The sequence below is a fragment of the Ischnura elegans genome, chromosome 1 (assembly GCF_921293095.1).
Source record: "Ischnura elegans chromosome 1, ioIscEleg1.1, whole genome shotgun sequence".
In the NCBI taxonomy this organism is placed as follows: domain Eukaryota; kingdom Metazoa; phylum Arthropoda; class Insecta; order Odonata; family Coenagrionidae; genus Ischnura; species Ischnura elegans.
In genome coordinates this window covers 24,621,417-24,635,475 of record NC_060246.1, presented here as the reverse complement: position 1 = coordinate 24,635,475, position 14,059 = coordinate 24,621,417, and the positions used below count along the sequence as shown (strand labels likewise).

Below are 14,059 nucleotides of genomic sequence, written 5' to 3'. Positions count from 1 at the left end.
TTTGAGTAAGTTTGCACTATTTGGGAGATCACAGTTTGTTTATATGTTAACATTTTCTCTTAACAGAGTGGAGTTGACGGCAGTGCCTGCCTTGAATTGGCGTTAGAAGGAGAACGTTTGTGTAAAGCTGGCGATTGTAGGGCTGGCGTAGCGTATTTTGAAGCAGCTATATCCGCGGGCACTGATGATCTAAGAACTCTAAGTGCAATTTATAGCCAACTTGGAAATGCATACTTTTATCTCGGAGATTATGTGAAAGCAATGCAGTACCACAAGCATGACCTTACGTTAGCTCGGTGAGAGATTTTTTCCCACTTAATTAATGATTTTTCCTTTTAATTTTTTGTAGTATATGGTATTAATGCTCCGATTGCCTCGCAGGACAATGGGGGATAAACTGGGCGAAGCTAAAGCAAGTGGCAATCTCGGCAATACCCTTAAGGTAATGGGAAAATTCGACGAAGCAATGATATGCTGCAAAAGACATTTGGAAATTTCTCAAGATCTAAACGACAAGGTATAAGAAATTCATTGCTTTATGGTCGTTCGTATATTGCTTCTTCATTAGACGTGTTGTTCAGTCATGTCTCTTTACTTCAGGTTGGTGAGGGTAGAGCTCTCTACAACCTTGGGAATGTTTATCATGCCAAAGGGAAGCATATAGGAAGACTGGGTCAGCAAGATCCTGGTGAATTTCCGGAAGAAGTACGATCTTGTCTTCAGCAAGCAGTTTATTATTATGAGTAAGATACTAACTGTAAATTACCGCTTGAATCACTTAATGTATTTACTGGCCGCTCCATTTTCCTATGATGGTAACCGCGGTTAATAATAATAATAATAATAACCTTTATTGTCCAGAGACCATATACATGGTATAGGATTCGTCAAATTTACAATATAATATGTACAAAAATATTTTTACAATTAAGATTATCTTTATTAAATGCTTACACAAAATGATTTATAATAAAAAAGTCATTTCAAGTCCAATGAAAGTCATTTCGCCATGCCTTGAAAATACTCTTCGGTTGAATAGTACAATTTATTATGTAACATTTTTTTAACTCTATTTTTGAAACTGTTAATGTTATTTATGACTTTTATCTCCTTGGGCAATTTATTATACATTCGCAGACCTATAGCTTTAGGCCCTTGAATGGTTGCTTTGATGCGTTGCTACCTTTGTTTCGATATTTTGATTATACGGCTGGAAATTGCTTACGTTGATGGTGCATTTATTTGTGTGTATTTCTTTACAGGGAGAATTTGCGTTTAATGAGGGAATTAGGAGATACAGCTGCCCAGGGTCGTGCTTGTGGTAATTTAGGCAACACTCATTATTTGCTGGGTAACTTCAGCCAGTCTATTAGTTATCATGATGAGGTATATTTTCATTTTTGATGTCTCTCAAGAAATAATTTTTAAGTGATTTAAATTTGTTTCTGTTTAATGATTGTCTATTTGAATAATATTTTTCTGATTGTGTTTCAGAGATTGAAAATTGCTCGAGAATTTGGCGACAAGGCTGCTGAGCGCAGGGCACATAGCAACTTGGGGAATGCTAACATATTTCTGGGAGAGTTTGAAAATGCTGCTGAGCACTATAAGTAAGGATTTTTTAAATTTTAATTATTAGATATTAGTGCAAGAACTCTCATTTAAGTGTATCCCTTTCATGGTCTTCGTAAGTTTACTCCTCTTGAAACATTACAGATGTGGGCTTAAATTGATGGAATGAATTAAATGTGGAGATAACATGTACATTCACCTACTTTTTTTGAGGCTGATTTCTAGTTTTTAATTTTATTCCCAAACCACCTAATACCGCTCTTACGGGCCATTTTATATCAGGGTATTCAACAAATTTAACAATTAAACGTGCGCAAACAACCATGCCCTCGATAGGGAAATCTCACCCATGCGGGACGTCATGTGTGGCAGTCGAGGACTTTACCCCGCTGCCGCCAAGGCTAGATATGTGAAAGGGTCTTTTTTCTTGAGCATCTTGTGAGCGGTGAATGTTATTGAAGTATCAATAAGAGTGTGTCTTATTTTAGGATATTTATAACTAATGGCAAATTTTTAAAAATTAATAATGAGCCATACCTTGGAAAACATTTTAAAAACTGCTGTGAATGCAAAATAAGTTATGAGTGAGCACACTATGTGCCAATTTTTACTAAAATGTGAGATGGTCGGGGAGAAAATGATCATTTTCCTGCTTATTGCAGTAGAGTGGTTACAATTTATTTAATTTTTAGGCTGCTTGGGATCAATAGACCACACATTGTTTTGCGATAATTTTCTGGCTTTGGTAGAAAGCCAAATTAAGTCATTTATGGTTCTGTATTTTCTATGAACATATTGCCCCTGAGTAGTGAATGGGTTCCTGGAAATGTTCATTGGTAGGATTTGTGAGAGCCTCCAGCAACTTGGTGTTGCTGCATCTGTTCCTGATGCCTCTACTAGATTCGTGTGGTACAAGTGAAACAAATTTTTCATTCCATTCAAATCATTCATTGCCTGATTTTGTGACCTGTAATGTCCGCGAAAGCTCTTGTGACAAAGCACAATATTCTGCTGCCCCCAAAAGCCATTGACACCAAGTGAAACAAAATTAGACTTTTTCAACCTTTATCTTATCTTCTTTGCCAATAGTCATTTTTGATCTAATCAATATCCTGCCTACTAATATTAATGATTTCCACTTTCATTAATTATAATTATCTGGTGAATTATTCGAATGGGGTGTGATTTCAAGCGTGAATATTGATATAATAAGTTGTGCCATATCTCATCTATGTGATTCCTGCTAATTTGTTTCAGGAGAACACTAGTACTTGCACAGGACTTGGGAGATCGTGCAGTTGAAGCTCAAGCTTGTTATAGTCTTGGAAATACATACACCTTACTTCGGGACTATCCAACAGCTGTAGATTATCACTTGCGACACTTAAGAATTGCTCAAGAACTAATGGATCGAGTTGGAGAAGGTTATTATTTTGTCTTATCTGTGAAGTAAATCTTTGTTTAGATGTATATTTCTATCAGTTTTCTGACAATATTTTGCTTGATATTCATCTGATTTTCAATTTTTTAGGACGGGCCTGTTGGAGTTTAGGGAATGCTAACTCAGCCATGGGGAATCACGAAAAAGCTCTTTATTTTGCTTCCAAGCATTTGGAGATATCCAAAGAGGTAAGCTTTTAAATTGAGTATTATCATCAAAATCCAAAATAATGTTTAAAATTGAGTTGATTTCATTTTACCTGCTAAAGAGAATTTTTATACTATCTCATATAATTAGGAAAGCTATTGATTTTATTCTATTAGTGTTTTTCTAAGAGTTTAGAGGCACCCAGCATTAGCATAAATGATACCAACGCATATAGCTGTACCTATACCACTCATTCTGTTGTACAAGTGGAAATATACGAGATAAGTTCATCCTGCGGTCTTTTATTTTTCTAGCTTGTTTTGATAATATGTAAAGTGTATGATTTGTGCTCCCAGTTTTTAATTTTTTTTAAAAACGCAGATCGGTGATCAAATGGGTCAAGCTACTGCTCAAATGAATGTTGGCGATCTTCGAAAAGTACTGGGTCTTCCTGCGGGAGCTGGGGCATTGGATTGTTCGGCTTTGCCTGGTGATTCCAGTGTGGACCATGGAGATGGCAGTGGAAGTGCTACGACAGAACCTGCTGCTGGGCACTCGCCATCCTCCTCCTCCGCAGACTGGAGGAACAGGGTGAGGAGAAAGAGCATGGAACAACTGGATTTGATTAAGGTCTGGTAGCTATTTAGCAATCCATCATCCCTCCCCTGGTGCCCAATCTCAGTCCCGTGCCATATCATCTCGTTTCCAGATATTACCCAAGCGAAATGGTAATCTGAACGTTTTGTGATTTTGCATGGATAGAAAAAAATCAGCTTGTTGTCTTGCCCAAATGTAAATAGCTTTCATTTTATTCATTTTTACATAAATAACTTGAACTGTATAAAATCAACTTATAGATTATTTGGAATACTGTCATGAAAATGCTGTACCTTTCCAAATCGGTCTTATAAAAATTATTTGAATTGGATAAATTCAAATGATAGATTATCTGGGGTGTTGCCATGAAAATACTATCATCATGATAATTGAACAATCCTAAGATTAGTTTGACACAGCTCTCCATTCTGCTCAGATCCACCATCCGTAACCCAGTGGATGCACTTGGTGGTTTGAAGCTCAGCTGCAAAGAAAATACGGCATCATTTTTAATATAGTCTAAGGGTTTTGTAGTTGAGGGAAGTCATTATGAGTACAGATTATTTTGGAATGCTTTGGGTTTTACCTAACATTAATACACTGGAATTAATGAGGGTAAACATTTTCTTTGCTGTGAATACCAGCATAGTGGAAGGCTTGGAAATTCAAATTCTTTAGTCAGTTAAGCTACCGATGCATGATTTGCCTCTGTGGAAATTTGTGGACTACATCGGACAGTCCAGACCATATTGTCCAGTATAGCCCACAAGTATCCACAGAGATGAGTGATGCCTCGGTATCTTAACTAGCTAAAGCACTCGACCAGAAATGAGGGGCTCTGGGTTTGATTCCCAGTCAAGGCGAATGATTTTTTCTTTATGGAATTTTCACACAATTTGTGCAGTGGGAATGACTCTGTAAAGTTACCACCGTGGATATTCCCAGTATACTTAAATTGGAGTAACAAACTTATTTGAGTGTCCTTGAACTGGGGTTATAATCTTGATTGAGCCATGTCGTTCCTTTGGGTAAAAAAATAATTAGACTCTCTGTTTTTATTTTATTTCTGTTTTCACTGTGAATAATGGATGAGTGCTTATTAGATGGTGCAGCAAAATTCTGATTCACATCGCAGACAATAACCTTATTTTCAATCATCATTTTCATCTCGTTGAAATCACTTTTGAGTTGTAGACTTTTCCAATTTGTTAGTATTGGGGCCCTCGTCAATGCTACATTCATCTCTGTGTTCTGTTTTTCTCATTGCTAGTCAATTTTTTTGTATCATGGCTTAGTGTTTTTTGTTTAATGCTAGCATAAATTTTAATTTCTTGTATGTACTTAAAAGTCTTTTCTGATTTTGCTGTAATATTTTCTATACCTTAATGACTTTTGATCCTTGTTGAAATACTATAGAAAATTATATAATGTAGAAAAAGGTTTTGCATTGGATAAGCTGATTGTTTTTTTGGTATTTCGAGTCTGGTTTAGTATGTTTCTGACCATTTGTGTCAGTAGCACTTATGAACAAAATCTAGAGTGTACGTAATATCGAAGCAGCTATTTCACACACTTCAGTTTACGATGCAAAATATTTTAGTACTTGAATATTCAAATGCCTTAGTGGTTGCCTATTGGGCCATTCTAGTGTCTGTACGCATCTAGAATAACATGCATGACTGTTGTCCACCAATCTTGTCTACATAGGTTTGTTGAAATCTTTGCAAAATGTCATTCTCACCACACCTTAACAACAAACAATGAATGTAGAGTGATCTTAGCACTTGAGCAATTAACTTATTTTTAACTTTGCCCTTGACCGTGCCAATCTTGAGTGAGGGGGATTTTATTTCTGGGATCAGAGCTTGCTGAAAAGAAAAGGTGCCCTGTTTAGCAGAGAAATGGAACTTAACCCTTAAACAGCGGAGTTTTTTTTCGGAGTTTTATTTTGCTTTTCAGTTAAAAACTGCTTAATTACCTCCCAAGGATTCAGATAAAACTGCTTAATTACCTCCCAAGGATTCAGATAAACACTTAGTTTTAAAATTCTGTCGATTCGTTCTTGCTAGAGGGGGTGTGCCCATATGGGCACGCTAGCCGTCCCGGCCACCGGTCTGCATTCTGCAGAAGAATCGCTTGAACCATCATAATTCTTTTTTTTACTGCGTGATACGCCATATATTTTCGCATTTACCTATAATACTTCTTTTATTTGGCCATTTGAAGTAATTTCAAATCATTATACTATATTTTTTCGGTTTAAACATTTTTTGGCTGTCCAAAGAATTTAACAGTATAAGACTCAGATTTGAAAACAGTTATTGAATAAAAAAACACGTTATCGATGAGTTTATTTATAAAGTCCTATATTGCTGGTAGAGTTTTTGAATACTATATATTGGGTTTTCAGTTGCCGAGTATGATAGTTAAAATTTCATTGAAGGCAAAGACCTGGGCACTTAGCCTGAGTCTGAGCGCACGCGGGAAGAATATTCTTCATAAGAACATCGGCATCTAATGAAACGGGACAAATTGGTTATCCCTGCCATCATACCTTATGTCATCAGACTTTCTATGATTAGTTGCACTTGATAGGGAATATTAAATATGACCACCAGGTCTGGGAAAGGTACATCTTCGTTACAAAAACACTTGTGCAATCTCTCGCCTAAAGGTTTACTACGGTATATTTGAACCAGAATTTTCCATATAGATCCAGGCATTTACGATGACGGCATCAAGGAAATAGCTTCATGTGGGCCATCACCATTTTTTCCTCTGATAACATTCCTGTACCTGTTGATATTTTGATCCGTGAGATCAGTTCCGCCTATCTAAACATTGCAGCTAGAGACCACTGCTGGCTGCCTAACTTGTACCATTTTTGAGGTAACACGCAGGAATCTCGTGACCTATTTGAGTGGGTGTACACATTGGCAAGGTGACTTGACAGTCACTACCGAAAAGTCATTCTATCTAACAACAACAATATTCCCTTTTTTCTCCCGTGCGAAAGCATGGGAGCAGCGGGGCTGCTTAGCTAGCTGATTTTTCGACCTTAGAGTATCCTTTTTCTCAGAACTGTTCCAGTACCCTCACATCCTTGAGATTTTAACTGACTTATAAGACGAAAGCTAGTAAACCAATTGTCAAAATAAATGGAAAAGATTTATTGCTTGCTCTAGTAAATTGTCCAACATGATAAGCTAATACGAAGAGCATTTACCTACAAATTTATAGTAGTTATTTTTTTCTTCGGCACTCAGTCCCTGCTATATGCTGAATTCCACCAAGTAATCTTGAGGAGCATTCAAGCACTATATTTTAAAGCCGAAACTTATAGTTTCACCCCGTATGAACTGTTTGCAGCCATGATTGCCAAAATATTTTATCATGGATTCATCATGTTTTAGCTTTCTCATCCTTAACCCTTCCACCATGCCCTTGATTGTTGGGTATGTATAACAGTGGTAGAAAATAGCGCTATCATTCTTCATACTAGATAGTTGAGCGAAGTATAATGCAAGCACCATGAATAAAAGTGTTGAATAGTACAAAATGAATTTTTTGTATTAAAAATTAATGGAAATATGCAATACAAAAAATACAGAAAAAATATCGAAGTCGTTAAAATCCAGTGACATAAGAAAAAAATGAAAGATTGACAGCAACTTAGCGTTTTATATCGAAATTATTTGATAACAGACCCAATAATGACGTTTGTAGCGAAGGTCACCAGCCAAAAAAGACACCCCCGGCTACCGGCTAGCGTGCCCATATGGGATCACCCAAGAATAAATTCAAATTCCTTGTTTCATACGAAAGATATCACAATGCTGGCAAAAGAAACTGAAGTTGACAATATTCATTATGAGGATAAGATTAAATACTTAGCCAAGTATAAAAAATAAAAAGGAAAAAAATCGCATTTACTGAAGACACCAGGGAAGACTTATAAAAAATATTGGGGGGGCCCATACCGCGGGTCTTGCCTCGGGAAATTTTCTAAATTTTAGATGAAAAATAGTGAGTTTTAAAGTTTTTTTAAAGCCTTTTCGAGGGGTCATATGATCAATATTAGAACCCCGAAAACTCGACTCTCTATAACTCGTCACTTCGGGAAACTCTACAAGCATGACACATTTTTTATGTCATTCTTCCATTCTTATAAAATTAGTCATTCTTCCATTTAAATCAACCGGGAGGCAGCTTACATCCCTCTTGGCCCGCCAGTTTGTACCCGAAGGTTCACGCACCGGGAAAAGTTCAAAGTGTGTCACAGCCCCGAAACACTATCACGATTCACACCACTTTTTTCAGTTAACCTGTTTAATACCGTAATAATTATTTGTTTTATATCATCACTGAATTTATTTTAAAAGGTAACTATCGTCAAACAAGGAAAATAAAAAATACCAACATATTTTTGTGATTTTACAAAGCATAACATAACTTAATTAATTTCTTGAATTATTGGGGGGGCTCCGCCCCCCCAAACGAATTATTGAGGGGGCTCGAGCCCCCTCAGGCCCCATGGAGTCGGCGCCTATGGAAGACACTTCGCCATTTTTCCTCTTTTGCCACCTCGAACAGAGTGAGTAAGAATACATATCATACCACAGTCAACTACTGCTATAAATGCTGGCTGTAAGCACACGAACCGAATAAAGTGATACATTGTAATCATTTTTGGCGAAAACAGCATGCTCTATAATGTTTGGGTCGGAATTTATACGAAATTTTTCAGACCAATGCAGCTGTGCCCATATGGGCACGCTAGCCGTTCAAGGGTTAAGGTAGAAGGATTACCTCTGAGGGATTGTTACTGATCATTGGGAAAAATCATGAGAATTGAAATAGGTCAGAGAATCGTGTGCATGGCTGCAGGGAAATTTTTGTCATGGTGTGCCAATCAAAAGAATGTTCTTGCTGTCGGCTGGCATGCATCAAAGTGTTAAATGTTGTCTATTTACATGGCTAAAATATGACCAAAAAGCCTTGCTCCTTTGCAGATTTAATAATATCAATTTAGTGGTTTCTGGCGATACTAAGTTACTCATTTTGGATGAAAAAATTAACTTTGTTTTTCCACAGAATATTTTTATTAGTGCACTGCCATGGTTTCGTTGCTCCGGGTCATCCTCAGATTACATTGGTCCATCATCTTCCAAACCTGACATATAAACTAGAGGGAGTTGGGGGGGGAACTGTAGAGGTTGGGAGGGTGGAAGGGGATGGGTTGGGTCTTCCTCAGGTATTAAAAGCCGAGAGAATGTTGAAGGATGGGGAGGTAGGTGGGGCACTGATGCACTCAATCTGGCTAACTGTTGTAAAAGGTGGGGAAAAGAGGGAGAGGTAGGGGAGAGAGGGAAGAATACAATAGGACACATTGACTTAGGATAAAATTTTCCATGTTCAATTGCATCAGCAAAGGTGAAGGTGGGTAACAGCTGTAGAATAGGGAGAGGGGGGAAAGGGGAAACTAGTAATGTGTGAAGGTATGGGGTCAACGAAAGAGGGAGAGGCTGAGGAGTGGAGAGCAGTCTAAGAAATTGTCGTAACTATTTACAAAGATTCAGGAAGTTTTAACTTTTCCATGGTAGTGTACCAATAAAATATTCTCGGGAAAAACAGTTTAATTTTTTCTTAAAAAAATCAATTTAATAATTTGAAAGAAAAGGCTGAAACGTTTGCTTTATTGTGCAAGTTTGTTTGTGCATCAACGTTGCCAAGGGTCAGTCATTAAAGTTGTATAATTGATGTCTTATTTTGCACGTTCGGTACATATTAGAGTATTTTTTTTACAGCGTATGTATGATTTATGCTATGCTAGTGGATGATGTAGGTATCTTATTTGTTTTAAACAATTTCACTGCTTTGAGTTTGTTTGTAAAATGCCGTACACAATTTGCACTCACGCACTGCAATGTCTGTGAGTGAATGCCTGCATTCATGTTTTAATTGCTGTTTACCTTGGTGTCTGCAAAACTTGAGAACTGCTGTCAGTTCGGTTATCAGTTGATGGTGACTTTATTGAATATTTGTAAGATATTGTTTTACAAAATTTGGTCATGAAAGTGGGTGAAAAAAATGTCTGTAAAAGTGTGTTTTCTGTGAAGGAAGAATATTAAAGTATGCAATGAAATTCATTAGTACAAAAATAGACTGAAAGAAAATTATGCTCAAATTGTGCATCATCAGTTGCTCATGGAGTATGAAGCCTCAGTGGTTGAGGTGTTGAAGTGAAGAGTTGTGGTGTCATCTGATGGTGAAATTTTGTTTGTAGACATCACAAATATTTTGCATGTTTGTATATATGCCTCCTATTATCTTATGCCAGTTGAAGATTGCCTATGTAAATAGCCTGTTTATGAAATATAGGCTTTAGAATGTTTAAATAACTTTATATACTGATGTGGTTAATTGTATTAATTTTGGAATTTCAGCTCACTCCTGATGGTAAGCAGAGTGGTGCTGGTGCAGCGAGTGCAATGCAAGCAGCCTCTTCCGGCTCTCTTCCCCCACCCTCTCCGGCTGATGGCAAAGTAAGCAGGCCATTTTCTTCCTTTAGAAAATCATATTCTGCTGGTATTAAAATTTGTGTCCCTGACTATAGTGTACGTATCAGAGGAACAGTATTGTGGACTTGAAAGGACTGCAAAAATCTGTAAATTTTAACTTAACTATGGTTAAATTTTTTGCAAAAATTTCTAAGAGGCCAAAATATATGTAATGGAATGCAGTTATACCGTATAAGTGCGTGTAAGAGGCGCACCTTTTTTCCCAGACATTGCAGCCGAAAATGGGGGTGCGCCTCTTACACAAACTTCTTATCTTCCCCCCTCCCCTTCCCCGGTCGCAAGTCCAAGGGGAACTGAGTGGCCTTGGTTTTCAGCGTGAGTCAGTCATCTGAAACCCTGGGTCAAAATCAAGCGGCAGGCAGGGGAGTTTTTCCCTTAATGACGTATTTTTAAAATGCTCCTGTTTGAATTTTTTTGCAAGCATCGTGCCGTCACGTCGGTATCCCAGAGGCTATTGAATCGGGATCGGGAGGGTCGGTATTGAAAAGCTCGCGCAGGGTGATTCACTCCGGAGCGCGCGCTAAATTTATTGCCACGAGTTGGCATCCCGCGGCATTTATACTGCATATAGTAATATTGGTGTCAAAACCTGCGGTTTAAAAAATTCGAACGAGTGTGCTCATTGTCGGACTTAATGGTGGATAAAAGAAATCGGAAATGCTTATAAGTGAAAAGCGCTGAAGGAGAGGTCGAGGGGAAGGAGCGCGCTCCCTCCCCTCCGTATTTTAAGCTACGAGGCTATGAGCGAAGGAGCAAGGGAAGAACACGTCCAATCTTGCATGTGACGTCGTTGCTTTAAAAGCGAAGGGGCGAAGGCGCAGCAATGTGATATACAAATGTGTTTGCGTTGCCTGAAGTTTCCAGTCCGTCTCGTCTTGTTTGAATGCGCTAATGCTACGCTTGTTTCTTCCGAAATTGTGCTGTTTGGACTATGTTGAATATTAGTAGCCTTGTTTTAGCTATAGATCTTTGTGTCAATCAATTATTGCTCAAAAAACTTAAATGCTGTCAGATATGCGTCGCGTTAGGTCTAATTCTTTTTAGAACCTCTTGCGTGTCATACAATTGCTGAAAGATATCGAGATATCTTCGAGCTCAGAAGGTGAAGGTGACCTAGCATTTGACCCCCAGAAACTCGGAGAATTGAACCTGGTAGACCGAAAAAGGTCAGTTGGTGAAATGGGGTAGGGATGAAACACGTTTTCATTGTTCCCCTGTAACTTGATATTTTCCTGTGGAGTCTCGGAAAGGAAAAAAACGTAGAGGCATTGGCTGATGGAGAGCCGAGAGTTGTTCCGTTAGGCCCCTTGCACACGCACCGATTTTGGACGGCCGGTAAAATATATATTTTATATACAGTAAAACCCCTTATTTACACTTTTCTAGGGACCCAAGAAAAAAAGTGTAAATTGCGGGAAAATGCAAATTGTGGGAAATAGAGAATTTTCACTTTTATTCACATACTGGCTTTGGAAATGTTAATTTTTTAATTGTTCACTAAGCATTATTCCATAACATTGCTTCCCTCTGAAGCACAGCTGGCAACAAAAATTAAAAAATAATCCTGTTTTGTCTGCATTAAAAACATCTTTTGGGCCCTAACCTTCCAGAAGTATAATATATTCAGATTCTTTCCACTGAGTTGCTGTCTCTAAGTTAACATCTTTGCTTTCACCACTCACCATCTTGTATACAAGACTGTACCTATTTTTGAATCTATCCAACCAACCATTATAGATGCCGTGGAATCTTCGATTCCTAATCTTCTGGGGAAATACTTTTTCTCAAGGGCCTTTGGGCCTGCTTACACGATACATTAATGTCTGCTTGCATGAATGATTTTTGTGGACCGGAATGGGACAGGAAATTTACGAATGTAGGCAGGGGCAGATCCAGGATTTTTCTTTCTGGGAGGGGCACAGACGGTCTGACAGGCAAAAGATCTTGTCTTAATTGAGATTAAAAACAAGATATAACATATAACAATGACTTTACTAAATTCTCTTTATTTTTATATCAAAGTTATTCTTATTGAATTAAATGATTGAGCCTCCTTGAGTAAAACTCAAAATGATGCGAACGCGATGCAAAAAGCGAACGTAATGATGACCATCAGGGACGAATCCAGGATTTCTTTCTGGGGGGCACAAGCAAGGCCATATCCAGGATTTTGTTCTGGAGGGGGGCACAATGATACCACGTTATACAAAACGAACGCAGTGATAACTGGACCGTATTAAAAATCTTGCATATTTTTTAAGTGTTTGGGGGGGCCCATGTCCCCCTATAGATCCTCCTGTGATAACCATATTCAAATTTTGTCTATTTTTTAAGCATCTGGGTGGGGCACATCCCCTAAATACGATTATGAATGCATGAACCAAATTTGAACAGGTTCTATTTTCTGGTCATGCATACACACAAGTTGGGTGAATACACGGTGCATTTTCATGTTCATAATTTAGACATTAACTTGTACGGGTTAATACATGTACTATGTAAACAGGCCTTTAGATGACACCATTTGCAGGAACATTTGATGATCTTGCACCTAAAAACTACTCTTTTAGAATTCGTTCTATTTATTCTTACCTAGAATTCTTCACATATATTCTCTTTTTTGATAAATGTCCGCACTCATGGTTTGCATATTTTACAATGGCATCGCGATTTTTCACCACGAATTTGTTTGAATCGATGCGGGTTCCGGTGTGGGAATCAACTAGCTCTAAAATTTTCATTATCTCGTCAATTAAAAATGTCCGTTTTTCACCTTGAATTTCCATTTTCAAGCAGGATAAATTCTATTTCCCGTACTAATTGAGGATAACTTGCCAACACACGAGTGTCTGAACTACTCCTCGGCGATCAAGTGCGTAGTACAAACGGTCGTGCGACTTCATAATTTTTTAAAGTTACAGTTGTTTGCGATACGCTGCTATGTGAATGGGATAATTCAAGTTTAAATAAGTTTTTTTTAAGATTTAATTAACCCATCTACGCTACGCAACTGTTGAATGAAGTCAGCGCAAATGATGACAAGTTTTATAGTTCCGGCATTTATCACGTCTCAGCACGTCTGGTTTTCTTTCAAACCCTCGTATCAAATTATAGGCTACATGATTATTGTCAACATTTCTTCAGGAGTTCTTGCATTATAATTATTACATAGCTCGATTGCTCAAAACACCTACTTTCATATCGTGAATCTTTCCGCCGCTGACAGAAAACGAGATGACGTAGTTCAACTTTCCGACGTTAGTGGCGTTCTGTCCCGCCACATTCAAATTCTTCCCGAAAATAGTTCTCATTGCGTCTCTTTCTCTTGGATTTTTAAATAAAAATGCGCGAAAGGAAGCCAAAAGATAGTTTTCAAGGGCTGATATGCACGATTTATTGTTTTAGTAGGCAAATAATTTTTTTTAGCCGGCACGTCGTGATGCACATGGCGGGAAAACGAAAAAAACACGGCGTAAATACAGGGTTCTATTTACATTGGAGAGATAGGAAATATGACGGGACCCAGAAAAAAACTTGCAATTTGCGGGAAAACGTAAATTCCGATAACGCAAATACGGGGTTCTACTGTATTTCGCTGATATTTTACCGGCGAAGCGATGCTTGCACACACGCCGGATTTTTACCGGTCAAACGATAAGTTGCTATGTTTTTGAGCCGGCGCAGGCGATCCACTATGACAATGGCCGGCAGCTAAGCGGCA

The 14,059-nt window shown here is 38.0% G+C and overlaps 1 protein-coding gene across 2 annotated transcripts in view; it reads left to right on the top strand.

Annotated features, from left to right (window-relative positions):
• LOC124157346 (G-protein-signaling modulator 2) overlaps positions 1-14,059 on the top strand; it is a 29,436-nt gene that overhangs the window by 419 nt on the left and 14,958 nt on the right. The window contains exons 2-10 of one of the 2 annotated variants that reach the window (XM_046532004.1): positions 67-296; positions 382-517; positions 601-743; positions 1,263-1,386; positions 1,495-1,610; positions 2,830-2,996; positions 3,104-3,201; positions 3,542-3,751; positions 10,204-10,302. In XM_046532004.1, coding sequence (XP_046387960.1) covers positions 67-296; positions 382-517; positions 601-743; positions 1,263-1,386; positions 1,495-1,610; positions 2,830-2,996; positions 3,104-3,201; positions 3,542-3,751; positions 10,204-10,302 — 1,323 coding nt within the window. Of the gene's footprint in view, positions 1-66; positions 297-381; positions 518-600; positions 744-1,262; positions 1,387-1,494; positions 1,611-2,829; positions 2,997-3,103; positions 3,202-3,541; positions 3,791-10,203; positions 10,303-14,059 lie in introns of both variants that reach the window. The other variant, XM_046531995.1, reaches the window with a different exon arrangement.